At 36.0% G+C, this 27,516-nt stretch overlaps 1 protein-coding gene across 1 annotated transcript; it reads right to left on the bottom strand.

Annotated features, from left to right (window-relative positions):
- Window positions 1-19,644: 19,644 nt before the first annotated feature.
- Window positions 19,645-27,108, bottom strand: LOC144442130 (uncharacterized). The gene is made up of 8 exons (XM_078131399.1): window positions 27,045-27,108; window positions 25,094-25,212; window positions 24,332-24,395; window positions 23,548-23,615; window positions 22,808-22,916; window positions 21,845-21,963; window positions 21,150-21,292; window positions 19,645-20,068 (listed from the first exon to the last, which is right to left on the bottom strand). Exons 1-8 carry the CDS (start codon window positions 27,106-27,108, stop codon window positions 19,945-19,947), a joined length of 810 nt encoding a protein of 269 aa, XP_077987525.1. The 3' UTR covers window positions 19,645-19,944.
- Between the last annotated feature and the right edge of the window lie 408 nt (window positions 27,109-27,516).

The following is a 27,516-nucleotide window of genomic DNA, read 5'->3' as shown; positions in this document are numbered from 1 at the left end:
TGTACATAAAGCAATCAGGCTTAGAGATAAGGTATGTTTGACGTGATTGCTTCCAATATCATTTGATTGTATATATCGATTTTCAGTGAATTTCTCTCAGAACGATCGTATTTTCAGAGTCTTTCACATTGTATTTATCTTTCCAATTTTTGTTGTTAATACCACTTTTTTTTCTGATGCATCCGATCCACCTTTGCATTTTGGGCCGGTGGCCGTGAAACGCAAATAAAACCTACCTATGTATGTGAAGACACCACATTAATAAATACGTGTTTGGATCTGATTGGCTGAGCTGAAGGCCACAACTCCCAACGATCAGATTGGAACATTCTCGACCGAAGTCATGACCTCTGCAATATTATCCATAGTATCTTACCCAACTGTTACCGTTTTACACCTCTGAGACCCACGCATCTCCTAACACCAAAATTGACAATTAATGCATTAAGCCAAATAAAAAAATTGTTACCCAACCCCCACCTAGTTTTCCACGCCGATCCTAAACTTTTCTTTAAGTATTCGAGAAAAATAATTATAAAATAGCGTAAATCGTGAAGTCTCGCAATAAACAGTTCGTGCGGAAACTGACATTAACTTAAAATATAATATAAAACCATGCTTCCAATCTGTATTGGCTGTAATCTGATATGATGAAATAAACAACACAGAGACCATTTGGAAAACCTGAACTAGACACTCATACATGAAAAAAATTAAAATAAAATGAAAAATCTATGTACCCCATCTATCTTAAAATTGAATGTAATCGGAACCACACAATTTTGTTTACGCCTTACGAAGGTTGTCAGCAGCAATTTGATATAGGCTGATATCATGGGTACCTAACCCTAACCGTACTCCTAATCCTAACCCTAACCCGAATGGCAGCAATGGGATGACAAACCCCCAAAATAATGCAATGTTAGGCAATACATTGAGTTAAAGTAAATTGTGACCCTCTCCAAATCTCATTTTTTACAATATGGCCCTCCCCGAAAACCGATTTGTAAAATGTGACCCCTCCCCCATTCCCCAATTAGCCCTCCCCTTGTTAATACTGAAGGCTCACTTAGCTTTTCTTATGTGCCCTCCTACTGGTAGTGAAGGATAAATGTCCTGTCTTCCTCCCACTGTGTTTCAACTTGCCCGCCAGCCCACTGCCCGCCCAATATTGTGAACGATTTATCCATTCCCCGCCAGGTAAACGTTCTTACTTTCCTCTATACCAACAATTCATGTTGACGTACATACATGTAGTGTGTAACCCCCCCCCCCCCCACAATTCCACATGTTCCCCTCCCACTAAATCAAAATCAGGACTTCCCCGTTGCATTCTTCCCTGTTTCCTCCCCTCCATCCCGCTACCGACCGAAAAACATTGTCCGCCCACTGAAAAACAGCCTTTTGCAAGAACGGCTTCGTTAACTGCACCTAACTTCCTTACCTGTAATTGGGATACAGTGTAACATATACATATATTTTACATCTCATTGTCATGTGTTTGTCGCGTCTTTATAAAAGAAAGGTCCTACTAGCCTTTAGCTAACCAGTTCTAAAAGATACAGTCCTCTCTGTAAAGTGTAGTTGTTACTATTACATCATCCCGAACGACAACTTCAACCAAACACCCAATGACAAAATGTATTTTTAAACAGCACTTAGATTCCCTACTCCATTATTGTCATTTAAATACTATATATCAATGTCCAACATGGCCTTGGATAAAATTTGATTAGTAGTTCTTAATCCCATATATTATATAGTAATTAATTATTCCCACAAGACAACAAAAGAAATTGCGGTTTTTCTTTTCACTTAACAGTAATACTTAAATATCAATTAAAGGGGTGCTTTGATTGGGTTACTTTGCTTGGCTATGTGTTATAATATAGGTTTTGAGATGAATGATCGTTCCATTGCATTGGTCTAATTGTACTGAAAAGATTATGGTGTTACAATTTCATCAAAGTCTATATCACGTACCTGACGGGAGCATAATTCTCAGTCAATTAGATAGATAGATAGATAGACAGACAGACAGACAGACAGACAGACAGACAGACAGATAGATAGATAGATAGATAGATAGATAGATAAATAAATAGATAAATGGATAAACCTTTACTATTCACCTTTCTCTCTAATTTTGTCATTTCGGTGGGAGTCGGTCCCCTCTTTCGATATTCACGGTGTACTATTTATGATACGTGACACTAAACATGTGGAATGCGGGCATTTGGCAGGAGCCGTACGCGTGTTAATGCACTCATAAACACCAATCACACGTGAATGGAATACACGTGTTGATAACTAATGTGACGAGGCTAGGTCACCCAATGCAATAATGCACTCGTTTTTAACGAGATAATCCAATTCTATTTTATCGTATTGGTATTTCATTTAATGAACTTGTCTGAGCCAATGATTATATGGTTGTGTCATAAATAAAGTCGACCTACTGTTAAGGAATTGAACGAGTCCCTTTAGATAGTGTAACACATTGTTTAACTGTGGCGATTGTATTGACATGTGATCAAGTCCCTCCAATTCAAGGCAAGGTATAGTAACAACTGAAAATGTTTTGACAATTCCCATCTGTACTACCAGAGAAAACGTACTCCCTTTTTGTACATACAGGATGATAGTAGCTACATGCTTCCCAAAATTTTGAATACAATGAAAATTAATTATTGTCATGTAACACACATACATAAATTCATTGGTTATCTGTATGCAAATATATGCAAATCATTGAGACAAGGGCAACGAGTTGGAACGGTATTTAAAGACGGGTTGTTATTGATTCCACGAAAACAGACACACTGATCTTTTGGCACAGTTACCGTGAACTTTTGGGTTACGGAATCAGTATTAACATTACCTGTAATATCGATATATTGGGAAAGATACACGAGCCAACGAAAACTTTAAGATTTGACGGAAAGTCCAGAACTTAATACATCATAGTTGTTCAAATAAGTTTCTGGTAGGAAATCGTCGAACCCAAGCCAGGAAATCAAATTTCACCAAAGACGCTAACGATTGTGTGTTTTTTGAGATGTGGAAATGGCGCTCAGTACAGACACCCAGATATCAGAGGAATCAGAAACTGTTGGCACGGTAATATCAGATGACGAACAGCTTTGGTTGACTCTTTCCGTTGGTGCGTTGGTAAAAAGTGGGATAGCTGTCGTTACGATCATATCAAACTTGATTGTGCTCATCGTTGGAGTACGCAGTTATAAACGTCTCTCCCGGTCAAGTCTTCTCATAGTCTTCCTATCATTTGTGGATTTACTCCTTGGCATTGTAGTCATGCCGTTGGTAATATACAACGAGCTTTCAGAGCCTATTGACGCTGAACCTTTGGTGTGTCGAATGATTACTGTTCTCCAGACCCTGTTTTGCACGCTCTCGATATTACATTTATTTACAATAAGCGTAGAAAGGTATTTATCAATTACACAACCGTTTAAGTATTCAACGTACTTCACCAACTCCGTATTCTGTGCTGTTATAATGACGCTGTGGTTATTCTCGATTTTCATGTCAACTGTTCCGATCATTGTCAAATTGAAACCTCAAACAGAAAATTACACCATTTCTTTCGGGAACGTCGACAATTTGCGAAGTTGTCAGTATTTCGAGAACGATGGACTAATGTATCCAATCATATATGGTGTTTCGGTGTTTTTTCTCCCCGTCATCACCATGGCAGCTTTATATCTTAGAATAGCTCGCATCGCCAACCACCAAGCAACGTTGATTGGCCGTAACTACGTCATTTCAAATGTTACAAGTCATTCCTTGTCCGGACCGAAACATCATGTTGTTAGTAAACATAAAGCTACAAAGATGCTTCTTCTAGTAATGTCTTGTCTAATATCACGTTGGGGGCCTTACTTTGTTGTTTACACATTTTTTCCAATTTTTCACCTTTGCATAGATTCTAATATTTATCGAATCCTTTTGTGGATCGGATATTCAAAAAGTTCAATAAATCCGTTCCTTTATGCAGTTCCTAACCCAGAATTGCGAAATGCATGCTTCTGCGCATTCAGGGATTGTTGCCAAGGATGTGTCCATGGTAACAGAAACAGACAACTAGCACGCTGTCAAAGAACAGGACATACTTTATCCAGATCTGAGTCAACTTCAAGTTCACCGGACTGGGTGTAACAACTGTAACATAGATGTACGTGACTTTGAGACTAATAACTCTGAAAGCCATTTTCTCAGTTGACTGGACATTTCGATTCCACCTATTCAGCACATAGTAAATGGAGATCTGGCAAGTTTGTTTAGGAAATCTTCAAGAAGACAAAAACTGACCAGGTCTGAGTTGATCATCTACCTGGAAATAATTTACTGGTTATGACTTCAAACTGAAGATTAATTAAATGTCAACTCGAACTTGAACTTGCAAATGACTTGAATAATGGAGGAAAACCTGGTTTCTACATAATATAGAAATTACAGGCAGGAAAAAAGAAGGATTTGTACACAATACAGTGAAATAACGGACTGTATTGTTTTAGTTTAGGCTAGTCGTTTGCAATTGATTGTCGAGTTATCTGTCATTTCTCCGGACGGTATCAATTTAAGGAAATTGTACGATGAGCAAACGATTGACTGTTGAACATGCGCACTCGACAGAAAATCTAAGGTAAAAAAATCACACTGATTAGAACATTAACCATGCCTCGAATTTCTACTTGTAATGTTCTTTACATTCATTATAGCTGTGCTGGGATTGTCTAGGGAATAAAGAGGGCAGTTAAATTATTTAACGATTGCATTTTTATTGCTGTTCTCTCCCTTTTTGGTCGCCTTCCTATCAATTATTACAACGTTCAATACATTGTGATAATAACATGGTGTTAAAGGTGTGACAATACAAACACCACAGTATACCGTCTATGGTGTATTGAAAAGCTGAATGTTCAATATTGTTAATTCGAGCTTGCTATTTTTTTCGTACTTGAATTGAGTGACAACTCTTCACTGCAGTATAGCTGCAACCGGGACCGTTGTTTTGAAACTGTTTTGAGAGATATAATGCCGTACTTGCAATATATACACCCTGATCAGTATCATGCACCGGTGGGTAAATCTGTTTATGCAGGTGTACATAACAAGGTACAACAAATCCAGTAAGTGATTTTTTAATAATAGGTCCGCACCCTAATATCAGCGCTCCCAGCGTGATCACAAGTTCAACCTGTTACAGTACTGAATGACCTCGAATCACGTACACTATCTAATTAATGTATTTTAACAATATTTAGTGAATATATTGTTGGTTGACGGTCTGACCGTAAACATAATAATTCCCTTAGATATTGATTTTGGGGGGAAAAACCATGTATATAAAAGATTTAAAACATTCACAGTCTCGAACGTGAGTTTCGTACAGTTATCATATTGGTGATTTCTAATTAAAACACCTTCTGATCTCTTCTTTCTTATTTTCTTGGCAAAGTGATCAATTTTACATTATAATCTTCAATTTTTGTTATCCCTTCCAAAAACTTACACGTTATATGTTAAAATACTACAAAACAACGTATTTTGTTATCCAAGTTTTTGTAAATGTTGTATTTTTACCAGCAAAATATAAAAAAGCGTAAGAAAAAAAAAAGAGATCAGAAAGTATTAAATTTGAACACATAAATATTACGTAAGTCACGTGACAGTATTACAAAAATGTTTAACAAATAATTATTTTATATTTTTTAAAAAGTGTAATGTACCATAAACAAAATTGTTCTTTGTTATTTTCGTATATTTTATATGATTTCAGTCTCTTTTTAACATATGTTGAACATTTACATTTAGCAAGGAGACAAGAACTGTATATTTTCAAGATGTTCAGCAATTGAAGGCTTTATGAAAGTATATTAACTATTTTAATATCAAACGAGAATTCGAAATTGTGGCTTTGTCTGTCTATGCATGTATGTATGTATGTATGTATGTATGTATGTATGTATGTATGTATGTATGTATGTATGTGTGTATGTATGTATGTATGTACGTACGTACGTACGTGTACGTGTGTGTGTATGTATGTGTGTATGTATGTATGTATGTATGTATGTATGTATGTATGTATGTAGGTGAACAATAGCTCATAAGACAGGGTCATGAGTAAATTTTTCAGCCTATTAAATGAAGATTACGTAAACGAGATTTACTCGAATTTTAAACAAGAGTAGCGAAACATTACATCATAGTAAGGTCTAAGCATGAAAGTATTACCTACGTGGTTTATAATTCCATGGTCTAAGGAATACATACCGAACCATAATTCAATAAAACAACAAATTAGTAATGGTGCAAAATGACTTGTTTATTTCTCAAAGGAGAAATCTACCTGTTGTTTTGTGAACAATGAATTGCTAACTTCACCTAATCACCTACGATACTTGAACTTCATGTTGAACTTGGCATTAAACCAAGTGAAATAATACTCCAACAATGACTAACAAGAAAGACACTTTATTCCTCTGTAACAAAGGTGATGTGATAGCTTCTCTCACAAACAGTTACTGTGTATATCGCAGTGCCTCGCTGGTGGATTGTCAAATGGAATCCATAGTATCTATTCTATCTCATAAAGTCAATCTAACTGTCTAATCTAAGGATATAGTTGACTGTGATAATATATGTACATTTCACCTAACTAACGGGTTAGAGTTTTGTCGACTTCAAGTTTGTGCTAGTTTATACTCAATTCTGATTTAGTATGCATAAGTGAATTTAACTATTACAGTACTAGTTTCACATTCCAAGGGTGTTGACCTTTCATTACAAAGGGTGTTATATTCTTAGAGCAACGTGAAGACTACAATGTCGACCTCCTGACTTGCCCTATTGTGCTCCATAATCTGTAGAAGCCATTCTTTCCTCCTCTAAAGTTATGACAATGGAAACCAAAACGAGGCTGTCCGCTCATTGTTTTCAGGGTTACAATAATAGAAAAAAGCAAGTAACATCAATCAAAACCATTGCCTAACATGTTTATTTATATCAGTGAATTATTGAAAAAGTTTACACATAAAATGGTCTACCTTGCCCATCTACTTGACAAGAGGAAAATCACCAATATGTTTGGAGTTTCACAATTCTGATCTTCATTTTGAAGACCCACTGAAGTTCGAATCGGTCCAGATAGAATGAAAGAAAGATCCTAGGTAATTCGTTTAGCTTCATCACAGATGTTAGTAACACCAATGCGAGAACCTGGGATTGTAACATTGGCCTTTAAAAGAGTGTACACAAATATATCAACAATGTTTTTTCAATCTACCTTGAAGAGTTTCTGAATCAATTTTATATAGACTCCTTAGGTGCCAATATTGAGTTCGAATTGTTGGTATATTGCAGGGGTCGATATTTGATGAATGATTTCTGGAAATAATGGAGAAATATTTACTGGAAATGTTACAGAAGAATTTACCATTTATTTAAACAACCGTCAAACCTGTATAGGAGAGATGAAATTGCAGTGGTATACTACGCCGGGTTTGAAAGGTGATCAAGCATTGTTATTCGCTAATTACAGTGCAGTAGATGTAGTCTCCCCTCCATTGGCTATGAGAAAACAGGCTTCTGCTTTAAACAGATTTACATGAACTTTTAGGCTTCAATTGTGTACTTTCCAACCGATAATCAACTTTTGCAAACGTATCGACTTCTACAACCCCTATGTGCATGGCACCTCTATAATTGTTTCTTTTGGATTTGCAGTTGTCTCAGTGAATGTGAACCACCAAGGCAACTTCGTACCTCCTGAAAGTCTCACCATACACCGAGGTTGTACTAATTGATTGCGCTGAATTTTGCCACCGTGAGTGTATTGTTTTACGGCTTACTTTGTTGCACCATGTATTCACCAATTTAGAGACTAGATGTTGCACTATGTGGGTAATCACCAGGGATTACGGACAATGCAACAATTGAATACCAGCAGTAGAGCTACAACCCGTTACCATAAATCTGTGGCACACACACAATGTGTCTTTTGTTTGGGTCTTGAGGGTGATAGTCCGATCGCAGTAACCTAACCCCGTTTTAAATGTTTCAAAGTTGAAATTCACCACATGTGACTGCCCCCGGGAGGTGAGGGGAGGAGGGTACTCCCCAAATTTTCAGACGGGTGTGCGGACTAAGTTCAAAACATCTACAAAAAATATGCAATACAAAACAGAGCCATTGTCAGGGATTTCGAGTCACAGTCATCCGGGCAAGTTCCTGTATTCTGATGCTGTGAAGTTATTTCTACAGTATGAAAACGTTTTCAATTTTAATGACCTCATGAGTAGGGAATTTTCAGATGAAAAGTCGAACCATGTTTAGGGGTTTTGACGTGAAAAGTGACCCATTCGGGCGGCACATGCATACACCTTATGTGAGTACCGCCCGCCGCGGCGACCGCACTCAAGTGGTAAATGAATGTACTGTCACCTTCAACCGAGATTTCACCAACACACTACTGGAAGAACAGAATAATCATAGTTGGGTCGATATATGCAAGATCAATATTAATGACACGTTTGGTATTTTTCCTATCTGGCATATACACTGCCTTAAGCGTCTGCCTGTAATGATGTAAACATTGTTATGTAGAAAACGAAAGGGCATCCAATTAATTTGCCAATTGCATACATTGGATTTTAACATTTAGCCAATTTCTCGTAGTTACGACTTCGGGAAAACGAAAATGGCGACATATACGATTCAAAGGCCAACATGCCAAAACTTACACAAGTATATCTTTAACTTTCTAAAGACATCTTATTATTTATATTTAGTCTTCACGTTGACCCCGCTAATGAATATGTCACTCTGTTCTCAGGTACTACAAAACCTCCACTGATGTCATAGTATCCTTATACAGAATTTGAAATGCTATTCAAAAAAAAAATATTTCGACATTTCTAACCTTGACCAAAACTGCCATTTTGTGACAATCGTCTCAAGTTGAGGTTTACAAGATCTTAGTTGATATTTATTGCATGATTAATTGAAAAAAGTTCTACATCTACTGATCAGAAAATAATTGCACACTGAAGTTCACTTAGACTGGAATCCATATGGATTTGGATTTTAAATTGTAGCTTTTCAATTTGGGTTGTCGGTGGCCGAGTGGTTAAACCACTTGCCTCTTACCACTGCGGTCGGATTTATCAGCAAATTTACCACGCTGTAAGTAAGAAGAGTGTCGTTCAGATTGACTCTACCGAACAACGCAGGTTTTCCCCGGGTACTCCGGTTTCCTCCTGCATTAACACTGAACATTGAGGAGGGTCACTTTCTATAGGTGTTAGTCACCTGTGTGACTAGTCGACTCATCCTGACAAAGCTGAATAAATAAATAAATAAACAAATTCGCTTTCGTTGATTTGAAAGCTGAAATTCATGATCCCAATCCGCATGGACTCCAGATTCACATTCACTGGCCAAGAACCCCGAGTATCTAGCTATGCACAACACTACACAAAACCAAACGCGGCCACACAAGCTTCATCAACATCCGACGGGCATTCTCTTCCATTTGGCATAAATAAATTTTACACAATAAACATGAAACCCTGAAGTGCCCTGTCGGTTCGGGCCTTATCATTTAAAGGCCATTAGATTAATGGGCACTGCGTTTCTTTCTTTCCGAAAGGCAACAATTTAAAACAATTTGATGTCAATTAGTAAAATTAGACTAATTGATCCCAACTACATTTCAATGATGTTGTAGTCAAGTAAAATAAGGAGCAATTACCACATTGAGATAGAGAGAGAGAGAGAGAGAGAGAGAGAGAGAGAGAGAGAGAGAGAGAGAGAGAGAGAGAGAGAGAGAGAGAGAGAGAGAGAGAGAGGGGGAGAGAGAGGGGGGAGGAGAGAGAGAAAGAGAGAGAGAGAGTGAGAGAGAGAGAGAGAGAGAGAGAGAGAGAGAGAGAGAGAGAGAGAGAGAGAGAGAGAGAGAGAGAGTGTGTGTGTGTGTGTGTGTAAAGGCGGACAGATAAGAAAAAGAGACATACATACATGCATATACAAGACAGTCAGCCTGACAGGGACTGAGCAGAGTAAAGGTGTGAGTGTGAGTTTGTGTCTGTCTGTGTTTGTGTTTCTGTTGTTTGTGTTTGTGTTTGTGTTTGTGTTTGTGTTTGTTTGTGTTTGTTTGTGTGTGTGTATGTGTGTGTGTGTGTCTGTGTCTGTGTCTGTGTCTGTGCTTGTGTGTGTGGAGAAAATAAGGAAGTATATTTAAAAGAATTAATACAAAAATTCCTAGATCGACTCTATCCTCTATCTATATTAGCAAAGAGTACCGGGCAGTAAAGATTCGTGGAAAAACAATAGAACGCTTAAAATCGATGAGCCATACCTTTTTATTAACTGTTGCCATATTTACTATGCGTATTTATTAAATATTACCATCTATCTACTTGTTCAGTGTCGTAGTGCCAATACCGATTGCTTCTTGATAAGTCATGCACCAACTCAATGACCAATACCTTCTAAAATGGCACTACATAGTACTAAACTTGAACAGTGTTAATCCGATCAATTTACGTGTCATTAAAGTGACATTTTGTCACGCTTCATTAATTAATAGACCTCTGAAAAGATCTTTGTACAGTGCATCAACATCTGTATATATAAATGGGCAATTACCAGTGTGCAACAGTTAATTCATTAAAGTGAGTAGTTTGCTTCTTGGATCACACTGAAAGGAGAGATATATAGATAAAGATAGAACAATATATAGTCAAACAATAGAATAAAGTAGTATACATAGATGGGTAAGCACTTAAATAATAGAATAATGTAGATGGGTAAGCACTTAAATAATAGAGATTGCTATACAGAGTAGAGTTGGTATTGCAGTATATTGTTTATGTAACGTTATAACAAAATATTATCTACAGACTGACAGATATTGATAAGTTTATATAGAAAAACAGGTATATAAGATAAATAAAGTCACACAGATAAACATAGATAGATATTAAACTTGTATGTAGATGAAACATATATATAGATAAATAGATCGAAAGAAAAAAAGAAAGATGGATGGGTAGACATATATATATATATATATATATATATATATATATATATATATATATATATATATATATCGAGAGAGAGAGAGAGAGAGAGAGAGATATTTTGGGTGGGTGGGTAGGGAGGTGGGGATGGATGAATGAATGGATAGGTAGGTATGTAGGCAGATAGATAGATAGATAGATAGATAGATAGATAGATAGATAGATAGATAGATAGATAGATAGATAGATAGATAGATAGATAGATAGATAGATAGATAGATAGATAGATGGATGGATGGATATATAAACATGTAGATGGATGGGTGGATTGATCGATGCAACAAATTAATAATGCGAGGGTAATACACTGATCTTATATTTCAAGTCGTTGTTTATCCTAGTTAACTTTACAAATATATAAAGAAACGAAGTCAAAGATAGAGTCTAACAGAAACACGACACAAAGACCATTATAATTAATGAATGTCCCCTTCATCATATTCCTTACCACGTCTATGTCAGTACTATAAACCCACTCTCACCCACTGACTTCACCAAATCCACCAAACTGTGACCACTGTTTTAATGTAACCGTTGTTTGGGTCTGTTTGATAACTGTGCATGTGCGATCTGCTTCGACATATCAACAAGTGATTGTACAATGCTAGATTCACTCGGGTAGTTAACGTAACACTAGAAGAGCCTGGTCGGGTTCAATCGTCAGACTATTACCATGGTTAGAGTAGTTGTTTAGTATTATGTAACCCTTAACAGAACAGGTGAGAGATCCTTTTGTTTTAGTACAACTTATTTTTATTACATGTTGTCATTATTGTATTCAGGAAATAAAGGGAATGTGACCAAAAATCAGAATCAGAATCAGAATCAGAATTACTTTATTCATCCCACGAGGGGAAATTAAAACGACAGTTCTTGCAGGTAAAACAAAAATAAAAGCAATACAAAAGATAGCATTACATATATTACACAACATACTAAAAACAACAGCACAGTACTAAAAAGAGCGACAATGATTGCTATTAAGAACTGAGATAGCGAATGGGACGAAAGACGATTTAAAACGATTGGTTTTAGCTGCTGGAGCACGGTATCTACCACTCCTTGAAATACGACGGTCGTAGAATTCTGCATATAGTGGATGGGAAGGGTCTTTCAGAACACTATGAGCCTTTGACATTATGCGTTTGTTATAGATAGAATCTATATTTTCACTTTGTTAACTTAGGTTTAGAGTCGTTAGTTGGGGCAATAAATTGGTTGTTTTTTCCCATTGACACTGCACTGTTGACACTCAGACCACTGAAGTTGAGAGTAATGAGTGGGGGTACCGTGCAAAAGAACTCTTTGCAGATAACATCATAAAGAGTGGTTTATGCACATACCACACATACCTACGATACTGGCCCAAGTTAATGTATTACATGTCAAACTAGTGGCAATTCAGCGAAACTGAAATCTATTTGAGAGTGAATAGAGTGTCTAGCTCAGTGCTAGACCATCGTACTTTCTTATGATATTAGGTGACTGAAGATCTAAAATGTACCGAGCTTTGTTCGACAATCTCCGAAGCACAAGCCCGAGGTCTTAACATAGGGATGCATAATTCCTAGCTTGAACACAGGGCACTCAGGCTTAGTTAGTTATGTTTACGAATTCGAAAACAAACAAACAGACAAACAAACAAACAAACAAACAAACAAACATACATACATACATACATACATACATACATACATACATACATACATACATACATAGAAACAAACAAACAAACAAACAAACAAACGAAATAAATAAATAAACCAGCAAACAATAAATATATAGATAAGTAAATAAATAAATAAATAAATAAATAAATAAATAAATAAATAAATAGATAAATAAATAAATACTGACAAGCATCAACAAGAGAGTAGTTACAAATCATTATCAACTACAACAATTACTATATGTTTTCCTATATGTGAAATGGTCACAATTGTGGGTATGTACAGTTGTGGCCATTTCACATATAGGAAAACATATAGTAATTCTTGTAGTTGATAATGATTTTTAACTATTTTCTTGTTGATGCTTGTCAGTATTTATTTATTTATTTATTTATTTATTTATTTATTTATTCATTCATACATTCGTCCATGTGTTGTTTGTTTGTTTATTTTGTTTGTTTATTTGTTTTCGCCCTGTGGCTTGAGGACCGATACTAGCGACGAATATGAACTTTCGCTACTAAGCGTATTTTCCATATACACTATGGCTGCTTGCTTGATACTAGCTCAGAACAGTATAGAGAACTAGGAAAAGAATATGTTTCTCTATCATCGTTTCTACCTTCATGTTCTATATATAGTGGCAGCATAATGTATCATTTGGTAATGGTATATTTTGTATCCATCCATCCATACAAAGAAGATGTACGTTAGATGTTATGTACAGGTAAGATCACGCGTCCCTATGCTATGGGTCTTATTACAAGACAAAGTGAATTCCTGATACCTTGGTGGCTAATACCATCTCGTATAATAGATCCATAGTAATGCTTCCGTGTTGTACTGACCTGCTGTCAAAATTAACCAAACACAGCGCCCCCATCGAATGTTTTGATATACTTTTGTTTTTTTATGACTCACGTACAGAGTCATACAACAAAATTCATTCTAAAATCGATTTGCTAAATCTATGTGCAAGATATAATATATTTATAGGCTAATATTATGTAAATGTCTACAAAGACATGCTGATAACGGACATTGAGGGCGTTACTAAATTGACGCCGATAGTATCATAAGTAGTTTGTGAGAAGTGAAACAAAATCAGTGATAGCAGCATGGAGCTAGAGTGGCTAGGTAGCAAGTTATGTTCAATAACAATCACAGGTGATGAAAACTAACCAGTAACAAGAGACACTAACACAAAACTTTTTTGAGTAGAAATGTACATGATTAAATAAGGACCTTCCAAAGCGACCTCTAACATCATGCAAGTAAGCGACATAAAGGTTGGTACTTGGGATAGATAAGAACATACAGTGCTTGTTAGCAGAGTACTTCAACAAGACACGTATCCCAGACACTCATTGAACAATGAAGCTTATCTTTGCTTTGTCAAACAAGGCCATATAGCACACAGACACTACGACAGTGGCAACTGAGGTTTCGGCTTACTAAGATAGATACAAACTAAAAGTAGTGTTGTTCGACTAGATTACACAAGTGGGTGATCATAGCTGTACCTCTCTTGTGAGGATATAATCACCTTGTAATTATGCTACCATGTGACCGCTTGACAAAAATTAGCTATCAGAAATGCCACTCTACTGAGAGTATAATTAAACAATGCCATTCAATACCTTATATCAACATGTCTTAACAATTATAATATCATAACTAGGCAAAGCCCATAAGCTCGCACAGGGTATATTCATTTGTGACCAGCTGCCTGGGTCAGGGTTCGTACACTTGATTTGGGTCATTTTCCAGGGGTATTGACCATCAAAATATATTTTATTGAATGACATTTACTTCTCTGACATGGACGAGAAGTAAAGAAAGTCAACACTTTATGCAGTTGTTGGTTTCAAAAACCATCATAGCCATTAGATTAATATTGTTCATTTTCAATCAGCCAACTTATCATAGACTCTCCACAATGTACGTTGGTCTTTGGACAAATGTTTTGACATGTTGCCGAACATCACGATTTCTCAATACGGCGTATTCCGGTTATCGAACTTCCGGTTGTTTCGCAGGAAAGTATCGCGAGAGGGCGCACCATATCTGACAAAGTGAGGGCCAGAATTTTCGTCATGGCATCTAATAGTATGGCGATGTATGAAGCTGTCAACAAAAAGGGCGTAAAAGAACTCCGTGCATTCATAAAAGAGTGGAAAATTACTACTTCTAAATCTACTAGATATCGCCAGAAATGCTGTCAACCTTGGTCTTGAAACACTAGAAAATGATAATTTTCTGAGAGAACGGAAGAGGAGACGAATAGTGGATGTCAAGCATCAAAAGATAGAACTAATCGACAGCGGAAACATTGAAAGTTGGACGGAGGACCTTCGAAATATACCCGATGTAGACATGATAAACATATTTCTTTACCTTACTGGTGTCTGTTGCTTGACAAAAGAACGATTAGAAAATTACAAATCTGACAACAGCTTCCAATCTGATTAAAATCCGATGTAGATGTTGGCTGATCGTTCATTGCTATTTTACCTTCGTTATTTTGCCTGAATTGACCTTCTTGGTACATGTTTACATTTTTTAGCTTGCCTGATCGCCTCCTCTACGATCAGGCTAAAAAATGTAAACATGTACCAAGAAAAATAATATCAGGCAAAATAACGAAGGTAAAATAGCAATGAACGATTAGCCGACATCTACATCGGGTTTTAATCAGATTGAACAGCTTCCAGCTACAGTCATTGCAATATTGAGAGTTCGGTCGACAATTACCAAGCCACATGTTTATGATTGTAACTGATGTCGACGCATACTTAGGCCTTTCTTGTTTATTAGAACAGTGGTGTAGCACCACGGGTGAAATCATAAAACTTTGTCCGGAAAAAAACATTTCATGTACTGGTTATAAGTTGGCATAAACATATTTGTATTGATATACTCATCTTTACTATCACACTTTGGTTAGCTTGCTATTCTTCATTCAGGACCATCAGTGTATAAAAAAAACCCATTGAAGTCGGCAACGAATCATAAATATTGTTATTGTGATTGATGTACCACACCGCCCACCCCTTCAATGATTCGGCCTTCCATGTAACGTTTACGTGGTTCACTCATCATACCATGTCGTTATTTTGCCTGATTTGACCTTCGTGGTACATGTTTACGTTTTTGTCCTGATCGGTAGAGGAGGCGATCAAACATGTACCACGAAGGTCAATTCAGGCACAATAACGAAAGTAAAATAGCAATGAACGATTAGCCGACATCTACATCGGATTTTAATCAGATTGGTTTTATACAAGCTGCAATAACTGTAGCGTATATTGTGATTTTGAGGGTTCTTTCCTCTGTTTTTGTACCTTTTTCCGTTCCGATGTTTGACTGGAAGCAATCGCTACAATTTCTCCAACGGTAACGCAAATGGACGAGGTCACACTGAAAACATGAGTGAGATGTCAGTGTACTACCCGTTTCAAAATGTTGCTACTTTTGGGTTTTCCTCACCGTCGAATTGCAGAGCCAAACTTACGCGAAATATTAGGAGAACAAGAGGTTAATTTGCTATTTCGTTATTTGATGGGCGATAATGCAATATTATAGCGTAAAGTTACGGGGAATGACAGAAAATCTTTAGTCAGTGGTTACGATGCCTATAGACTCTATGCTTTGCAACAATGCGCTACAATTCTGGCCCTCACTTCCGGTTCTAAAACAGCGCCCCTAGTGGCCAAACAATCATATCTTTTATCTTTTCGGGGCTTCTTCGATAACCGGAATACGGCGTATTCAACTGGATGATTTAGGAATGTTACTGTACCAACAAACATAGGAAAGTAGTTATTCTTTTTAGAACATGTAAAAAAATCAATTATCGACAATATAAATGTCAAAACCACACTTCCACAACCCTGAAATTAAACTGCGCTGTCATCAGTGGTCCGTATCGCATACCGCCGTGCATCAAACTTCTAAATAGTGTAACAATTTCTCCTTGAGGTACAGTGATGCCTCGATACTCGTTACAATGTTACGATAATCGTGCCAACAGGCCTACTGTTACAATATTGCAATGCATAGTGATGTTATGTCGCCTATGCTATACGATGATACGGTATGCGCGGTAGCGCGTGGAGAATGCACGTAGTAGCTGCACGTAGTATATGGAAGGCGCATGCGTAGTCACTGCGCGCCGCAATGCATCCCTGGGAGAACCACCAATTTTTTTCGCATAGTATATACGACGCGCATGCGTACCAGTCATTGAGCCGCTATGCGGCAGCTTTGCTGCCGCTGCGCGAGCTATTAATTTGTGTCTCTCTCAGTAAGCCGAAACCTTGGTTGCCACTGTAGTATTAACGACTAATTGTAGAACGGGGAAAGTATCAGAATAGTTTTGTAATCAATAGATGACAGAAAAGTCGATGAAAAGTTTGTTGTCATAACATTTTTTTTACTTCAAAGAAAAACAAAACAAAGAAAACTGTGTACATGTTTTCATTCATATCAATATGAACGATCACTTATGCAACAATCGATTTGCTGGAACATGATACATAAGTGCAGTTATTAATCTTGTGACATTGCAAGTAAACCAAAACAGCTACTTGAATTCCACACTAAGTACATATATCTGATAATACGACAACTTTTGGTGCCAAATCATCATTATTGCGTCTTAACAAAAAAAACATGCAATCAAGGTGTAAACTGAATAATCATATATGTCTGTGACGGTAGGAAAGATTAGGTTAAGAGCTGCCAGTAATCTTTATTCATTTCTAGTGCACTTACACAGGAATATTGATTTAAAAGTGCTCCCATGAGTACTCCATTCTTGCTTAGGAGAGACATCCAAATCAAAATGTCACTTTCTCTCTGGGTCTGTACAGAAACCAAAAGCTGTATGCGGGTACCTTAGATATATACATGATATGCAGGCCCAAAGGTATGTGTTGCTGGTGAAAATATTACTTGATTACAATAAATTCTAAAATAATGGTACCACGAGTACATACCGATACCTGCATGTAAACAACTACCATCATCAATATAAATGAACAATGTGTAGCGTAAATTTTGATTTAAAAAAAAATAAGAGTTAATTTTGGATTACCAGGATTTTACAAAAAAAGCAGGTACATTGGGCAAAATGAGGGGTTAACCTTTTTCATCATGGATGGCAGTCACATGGCAGTACAAAGAAGAGTTGATGAAATAGATGTAAAATCAAATCAGAAATTTCTACAATATACGGTACACTATCAAATATAGAAAATACAGAATGATGTCAATTTACTAAGACTGCTCTCTAAGAAATGTTACCAAGGTGGTTTTGTTTAAACCCTTCCTATGATAAGTTCATTTCACTTTTGAATTCAGATAATATAACTTATCTAAATAATTTAGCTTCATTTATTTATTTTGCAATGAAAAATAGAGAGGAATATCCCTCTATGAACTGAAACGTTTGTATTATTGTTTGCTCTTTCGGCCTGTGGCCTTATTGTTCTTAAAGTAAACTGATTGATTGATTGATTGATTGATTGACTGCTCTCAACATTTCCATAAAAACACTGGAGAGAAATGGTCTTTTGAAGTATACTAATGTAGTGAGCAATGTTTGGTACACATTCCAGACCAAAAATGTGTTTTGGAAAACTATATTATATATTTTTTCTGTCACTAAATCACAGACAAGGAAAAATAGAACAAATTGTTCTCATGATGGTTGTACTTAAGGTAAACTATATAATATTCAAAAAAGAAGAATAAATAACAAGTTTTATTTCTTTACTACTTGATAAATGTAGAAATCAATGTTTTTTTTCTATGATAAATTGACTCAAGAAAAAAAATTCCATGATCTGAAGCACATTACAAATTTTGTTGGAATAAATCTTTGGAACATAAAGAGTTTTCTAAATTTATTGAATACAAACTGTTGGAATATTTGACTAGCTTGAAAACTGACCACAGATTATCATATATCGCTATGGAAATATGTTTCTTTCTCAGAAATTTATATTTTTGACATCAGTTTTCATGCATGTCGGTAATATTATTAATGAGTTGCTAAAAACAAAACTTGTATACAACAGATCAATTGAGTTGAAGGTATGATGCTTAAAACGAAACAAGCATGGTAATTTAGGTAACTATTGCACATCTCAAAGAACACGGTCTGTCACAATTGATTAAAATCTGATGTGGTGAAGGTAGCTAGATGTCTTTATTTACCTCTATTTCCATCTTGTTGTGATGTTTGTCTTGTTCCGGGTGATCACCACCTTCCAACATCTGACCCTGTGTAATAGAAAATCTCATTTGAATCTTGCACTTTTGAGTAGCCAATCACGATGAGCGTTACATTGGCAGCTGCGCACACTGGAGAAATTGAAAAAATAAACAAACAAACATACACACGGAGGATTGCAGAGATGATTCGACCCATTAATGGTGGTACCATCTCTCTGAACGATTTTGAAAGAAGCATACTGATTGGTTGAAACCTGTCAAGATCCTTGAGATTCAAACAAGATGTTCTATTACACAGGGTCAGATGTGGGAAGGTGGCGATCACCTGGAACAAAACAAACGACACAAAACGATAAAAATAGAGGCAAAAAAAGACATCGTGATGCTTTTTCACCGCATCTGATTTTAATCAGATTGAATGTCACTACTTTACTGCATTCAATACATGTTAATATGAAAGTATTTTAATAAAACCATAACTTGCTTTCTAAAGTGTATCATGTTTATGCAAATATGTTTTCAATTATCATTTACTGGTTTCTTTAAACACGTCTTTTAACTATCTCTAGCAACAAAATTGTTTTTCACAAGTAAAGGGAAAAAAGATGAAAAAAAAAAACGTTTTGTAATAATCACATACAGGAAATCCACTTTTGATAAAGTTATCCAAACAGATCACATGGCAGCTTACACACGAATATGACTAAATTGTTTTTGATAGAAAAGTTAAGGTGAACAGTGATGGAGGTACCAATCGTTGATCTACTATACACGTGTCTGTTGATGTAAAAGTTGGAAGGTAACAATTGTTGTCTACCATGTATGTGGTCTGTTGCTGTAATAGTTGAAAGATAACAATCGTTGAGCTATCCTGTACAATGTATGTGTCTGTTGCTGTATTACAGTTGCAAGGTAACAATTGTTGTCTACCGTGTACGTGTCTGCTGCTGTAATAGTTGGAAGAGGTTCATAACTGGAAGAATATGATGTATCAACTCTGGTGGGAAAGTGATGACCAACTTGAATAGAGAGTCTGTCAGTTCTTTTACCCTGTAAACCACAAAACAACAATGTACATGTGTAAGTAAATGGCATTCGATTTAACCTGATATACAGATTACAACCCAATTACTCTATTAAACCATTCAACCATCATGACTCAACAACCAGCAATGTACAGATTACAAGCCAACCACTCTAACCATTCAACCATCATGACTACACAACCAGCAATGTACAGATTACAAGCCAACCACTCTAACCATTCAACCATCATGACTTCACAACCAGTAATGTACAGATTACAAGCCAACCACTCTAACCATTCAACCATCATGACTCAACAACCAGCAATGTACAGATTACAAGTCAGCCACTCTAACCATTCAACCACCATAACTCCACAACCAGCAATGTACAGATTACAAGCCAACCACTCTAACCATTCAACCATCATAACTCCACAACCAGCAATGTACAGATTACAAGCCAACCACTCTAACCATTCAACCATCATGACTTCACAACCAGTAATGTACAGATTACAAGCCAACCACTCTAACCATTCAACCATCATGACTCAACAACCAGCAATGTACAGATTACAAGTCAGCCACTCTAACCATTCAACCACCATAACCAGCAATGTACGGCTTACAAGCCAATCACTCTAACCATTCAACCATAATGACCACATAAGCAGCAATGTACAGATTACAAGCCAACCACTCTAACCATTCAACCATCATGACTACACAACCAGCAATGTACAGATTACAAGCCAGCCACTCTAACCATTCAACCATCATGACTCCACAACCAGCAATGTACAGATTACAAGCCAGCCACTCTAACCATTCAACCATCATGACTCCACAAACAGCAATGTACAGATTACAAGCCAACCACTCTAACCATTCAACCATCATGACTAAACAAGCAGCAACGTACAAAAATTGAGCTATCCATGGTTGTGATTTGACCATCATGGCTTTTCATAAGCTGCTATTATCAAACCCTATCTCACATCATAACGTTTGGAAGTTAAAAGTGATTTGAAAATGACAAAGCATACACTAATGGGTAAAAGACAAGCATATTATCTAAATCTTTAAAATGAAATATCTCTTACCATTCCTGTTGTTCCTCTGGTAAAACTTTGGGCTGATCAGGACCCTTCGATTCAAGACCAATTTTCAATTTCTTAAAACTTGTCTCAACATTTGTCTTAAATTCCACAAGGCATTTTATGTTTCCAAGTTGGTTCAGAGATTGCTGAAAAGAGAAGTGGCCATAAATTTAATTGTTTTCATCTCCTGCTTTTTGAGGATAAAGTAAAATTCCCTCAGTATATCCCTGGTAAGAGAAGCTATGTATAATCAATGCTGAAAAGAGCATGGTACTGAACAAAAAATCTTAATTTGTCTCCAAATGTTGCCACGAAAGTAAATATTCCCTTGCCAATTATAGAAGTAAACCTCCATAAGGAATAGTATAGTCCGACCATCTTGTTACGTATACACACAAACATTTGTGTGTATACATGTCGACCTTGACAATCCCAATTTTATCAGTCACCTGATGATTGCTGAGGAAGCGTGAAACTGTGAGTAATGACAGTCATATAATATTAATATCCTTATTCTTTTGAATTAAGTCTCTCTATATATGTATATATACACACACATATATACATCATATAAACATATATACATATATACATATATATATATATATATATATATATATATATATATATATATATATATATATATATATATATTATACATATATACATATACATAACACATCTATGGTTATACTTACATAAAGCAATGCTATTTGGTGGGCAACATATTTATGATTATTTAAATTATTGATATCAGCATTGAGAAGATTGCACAAAGATACCACTTGATTGAGAGCTGCTACATGGCTGAAATAATCTGAAAGTTAGGAAAAGAACCAAGAAGATTTAAAGTAATAACAATTTGATAAACGGTATGTAGACAAATAAAATTTCTCATATTCAAACTTTTGAGTTGGCAAAATGATATCTATGTGTATATGTGATTTAAAAGAGCAAATGAAGATTGACAAAATCTAGCTAAGTTTTGAAACCACATGCAGTACCTGCTTTCCTCTTTTTTCTGACATCTTGGAACTAAATTTTGTTTCTATTAGGGACGATCGCACAATGTCGCACAACCTCAATAAACAAACTTTGTTCATTTAGGAGGGGGGGGGGGTCTGGTGTAAATGCGAATGCTGATTCCATTTTCATACTTTTAACTAAATGTTGAAAACTTTCATACTTTCAGTGCTATCAGGTTCTGCATTTACCACTGCGATGTTGATAGTAGTAAGTGGATTTACTTCTATTGTGAGATATAGTGCTTAGTTTATGGTAGTATTTAAATGTGTTTACCATCATGTTTTTAGATTGCATCGATTGTAGTGGTGTGACCACTACAATCTTCAACATGGTGTACTAAAGGCAGAAATAAATCTGACAGGACTTTTCCTTTAAGTTGATAGCAGTAATCAATACAAGTGTACTAAAGGCAGAAATAAGTCTGACAGGACTTTTTCTGTAAGTTGATAGCAGTAATCAATACAAGTGTACTAAAGGTAGAAATAAGTCTGATTTGAACTTTTCCTTTAAGCTGATTACTGTCAATACAAAAATACTAAAAGCAGAAATCAGTCTTACTGGACTTTTCCTTTATCAATTTTAACTGTCAGAATTAGATTTAAATTTGTTTAACTTTAGAGAGTAGATATACCCACCATCCATAACTGCTTTTGTTGGTGTTTGTAGATGGAAGTTATGTGGACTTTCAACATACGTGGCAGTTCTAGGGTAGACTGTAGATAAACCAGTTTCTTCAAGGAAACTCTACATGAAAAGAGATGACCCATAGTTAGTATTTGGCTATGTCAAGTTGTATATAGGAAACATTGTAAGGATGATAAAACCATAACTTATAACATAAAGACATTCCTTTTATAAAGTGTCTATCTAGCATGTTTTGTTTTGGCACATCGTCAGTACGAATTTTGCAAAACACAGGCCTGGACAAGTTCTCTTGCTGTCAGTGGCAGTTTTAAGTTTATAACCATACAAAACTTTTCACCAGGAAAAATCTTGCTTTTAGCAATTTCTAATTCTCATACTTCACTGTGGAATCAAATCATGTGTCATTCACTAACTGGGATTTTGGTGGTGATAAATGAGAGACAACATTGGGGTAGCCTGCAGGTATTAAAAAGTAATTCTTCACATTTGTACAATTTGAGATGAAAACATTTGTGAAATAGTAAACATATTTGACAAACAGTGGGACAGTTTAGATGTTTGCCAACAACTTGTTTATTCTAATTCAATACTTTGAAAGAAAAAAAAGGATTGACTGTTTGAAATACATTATTAAATCATTTATATATGTACATTGAACCTAGGTAAATATCGAATAAAAATACAGCTGACGCTACATATGAGGTGAAATACATGTAGCTTGTATATTTACCTCTAATGATGGTGTGGGTTCTGGTATGTTTTGAATGCATTCCTTCATCTTCTCAACAATCACCATGGCTGGATTAAAAAAATCAATCAACCAATCAATCAATCAATCAATCAATCAATCAATCAATTCAATTTCAAACTTAGTACATTCACACTGTACATTCATAAATATATTGGTTAAAACTGTCAATAAACCTAGGTAGGTGTCAATCTGATTAAAATCTGCTGTTAGATAGGCTGGTTTTCCTGTATTTACCTTTATTCCATCGTTATTGCGTCTTTTACGTTAGTTTTTTTTTTTCCTGGGCGAACGCCTTTCCAACGAAAGGCGTTCACCCAGGAAAAAAAAAACTAACGTAAAAGACGTAATAACGATGGAATAAAGGTAAATACAGGAAAACCAGCCTATCTAACATCAGATTTTAATCAGATTGGGTAGGTGTGAGATATATGTATGCTGCAGAAGTTAAAAGGACATGGTCAGCAACTCCTGATTATTTTTCATCATTTTTGTTACCAAATAAAAGGTTACTAATATTTCACATCTTCCTTTTCAATAGAAAAATATAACCCATGAGGAATAGCCCTCACTGGACTTCTTGGGAGACAAGTGTTTATACATTGTATACTTAAAGAACTATCCAGAATAAATAAAGATTATTATCATTATTATCAACATTGTTTCATCAATCAATAGTCGAAAATAAATACCCAAATTCTCATCTACAAATGCATATGGCAACTTTTAATAGATCACATTCAATGGAAAGGTGTGATATACAAACCTTGTGCATCAAAAGTATTACTGTATCTTCTCCGTCTTCTCCCAGATTCTGTTGGTTTACTGGACTGAAAAATACATCACATGAAACTTTGTTACTTAACTAGCAGAAAATACAATATCAATTCATTTAATGGGGAAATATTTAATAAATCACTTCTGGTTATCAAATAAAATCTAGTTTTCAGAAATAATAACAATTGCATAATTTAATACTTAAATTGAGATCGAAAATCATTGAGTGACAGTAAGTACTATTGCATATTTTGAAAATCATTGTTTCCCAGTAATTCACTGCAAAAATTCAACAGCACTCTTAGCCATTTCAAATATGTATATATATGATTTACAAAGGTTATAATGCACATTGCAGTTCAAAGTTTTTAGCATTAAGCTTTTAAACTATGGAATTTGTCATTCTGATGAGGATTGCCGACTAAGACAGACCGAGAGCTCAATGCTAAAAACTTTAGAATGCTTGTGCATTATAACTTTAAATCATTTAAGTCATCATAAAAAAGTTGATTAACATTTTGAGTTAATATGTATATAGTTTAATTTTTATTTCCGTGGCATAATTTTTAGGACCATTCTCAATAATATTGTTGTTGATCTTTCAACTACATTGTACCATGTACTAGAATGCATTTATGAAAAATGCTATCCTACACTCCTCAATTTTTTTAATTTAGAGCACCCTACAGTGACTTGTTTGAAATGTTTTTGAAGTGTAAGTAGTCCACTTGCCCCCCCCCCCCCCTCTCACCTCTGCCAGCTCTTTCCGACACATTGGTTCTAATTGTGTACATAACACCATCACATCAACAGCTACATCACTCCAACATATTGCACCAGACCATAATGGTTCATGAAGACGAACATCAACTGCAAGAAAAGACAGAAATCAAATATAACAAATATACAACTGTATGTGTACAAGTTTATGATCAGTACTGTCAGAGGATTTCTCTTGCAAGATTTTTCTTTCACCTGTAATATTATAGTCTCAGTTACCCAGCCTCTTGCCACTGAGGGTTACACCCCCCACCCCCCAAGAGTGTGAGAAAATACAAGATGGCTGCATGGAGAGCTGACCCATAACATGATCACTGTAGTAAAATGACATGGTGGCAACTCTTGCTAAGATTATTTTGATTTATCTCCTGACAAAAATGGTTTTCAAAACGTTTACAGCATGATTTCTGTTAAATATAGAGTTGATGAAAATGTAAACTCAGAATCATTATTGTCCAAGCATTGACTGTCTCGGATCTCGTCAGCAGCCATTTTGCCCTTTACAAGAATAGGTGACATTGTATTTTCCCAGACGCTACTGGGAGGGGGGGGGGGGGGGGGGTGTAGCCCTCAACTTCAAGAGGCTAGGTAACCATGACTAGTAATATTATAGATCATTGAAGGTAAATATATACACTTCACGAACATACTATTGTACTGTATGTGTAATTTCTGTCAGTTGAATAATGTACAAAATGTATGAATACATGTACATGTGCAACCAATACATGTATTCAAGCTGGGGAGCTGGGGTATGGATAAGAACAGTGTGAGACTCTCTAGCATAAAACCTTATTTATAAAATCCAACACTAGTTGATACATTGCTCTGCACACATACATACATACGTACATACATACATATATACGTACATACGTACATACGTACATACGTGCATACATACATACATACATACATACATACATACATACATACATACATACATACATACATACATACATTCCTCAGTCTTGGACATGAACACTTTAAAGCCTGACACCCTATGTTTAAGGTGTAATTACATAAAATTACAGAAATCAAGTCATTTAAAGGGTTCATATTTGGACCTGGTCCGGTCATTTGCCCTTTTAAACTTTGAACTCTATCCTGTAGTTGAGAGTAGGTCAAAGGTTACCACTACCTGCAGTCAGTGATAACATGGAAGTAGAACCATGTACTAGCTCTGAAAATATATGCTTCATGGTTTCCGACAAGTCTTCAAACAAGACATGTTGGAAATATCGAAGTGTACTGGATTTCCAGAGCTATGTACATTATGTAATTAAATCTATATGAAAATTGGAGGCACAATGATACATACAAGTTTACACATACCCTACACACACATACTACAAATTCTAATGATGATACATGTACATGTCAATTGACAGGTTTCTATCATAGAATATTTCGGGTTTTTTCTTGTGACTCTGGTTTTGGTTAAAACTATCAAAAATCGATATTTGTTTATGTATCTCAATCCATGAAATGTGAGAAATGTTTCTGGTATACTAATCAATGGATCGGGACCTACAGCTATCCCATTTTAAACCCATATCCCACTTTAACGATAAGTTATAAACCCTTTCAGACGAGCTGGGATATTTTCGAACTAAAACTAGTGACTGCCACGTTGTCAGTCATATATGGTACATTACACTTTGACGTTTACATTGTAGATGCCACATGTACAGATGAAATTTAAATATTGATGAGTAGTACGTTTGGATGACTGAAACGTGAAACTGTGACCTACGAGCGAGTGTACAGTGTAATGTTATGTTCACCATTCACGTCTCGACCAAGCCCATATTCTGTGCATACGAGCAATCAGTGGAAAATTTGTTATAACTTAAATTGCTAAATGGACAAGACATTGCTACTGTAAGCATATACACATAATATATTGAAATATGTCTTACCTTTGAAGGACGGATCATAACTCAATGGAACAACCAGCGCTGGAGTTGCAGTGACCGCAGCCATTTTGGTGTAGTGATTGATAGAGCGCCCTCACACATGTCACAGTTGCCAAGCATTGTGTGTTCTCCTTTCATCACTCATGATCATGCCATGCCAAGATGAAAATGTCTCTAACGATCACTCACTCACTCACTCACTCACTCACTCAACTCTCGTATTACAGTAAGTTGACTCAATTACGATCGTTGGCTTGCAAATTTCAAATACGTCATCAACAGACGTATACTTTCTGCTTGTAAAAAAGGCAGAGGTTTGATTATTCTCTACGAAGTGTTGGGGTTGGACCACATGGACTTACCCCAATCATCAGTGCTGAATTGTGGAAACGCATGTGCCTCCCAACAGCCTTACACACCTGTGAACTGTGGACATACACTAATACTGAATTAATAATGCTTGAAAAGTGTCAGC

Source organism: Glandiceps talaboti, chromosome 11 (genome assembly GCF_964340395.1).
Source record: "Glandiceps talaboti chromosome 11, keGlaTala1.1, whole genome shotgun sequence".
Classification (NCBI taxonomy): Eukaryota; Metazoa; Hemichordata; class Enteropneusta; family Spengelidae; genus Glandiceps; species Glandiceps talaboti.
The sequence above is the reverse complement of the archived record's forward strand: the minus strand, read 5'-3'. Positions and strand labels throughout refer to the sequence as shown.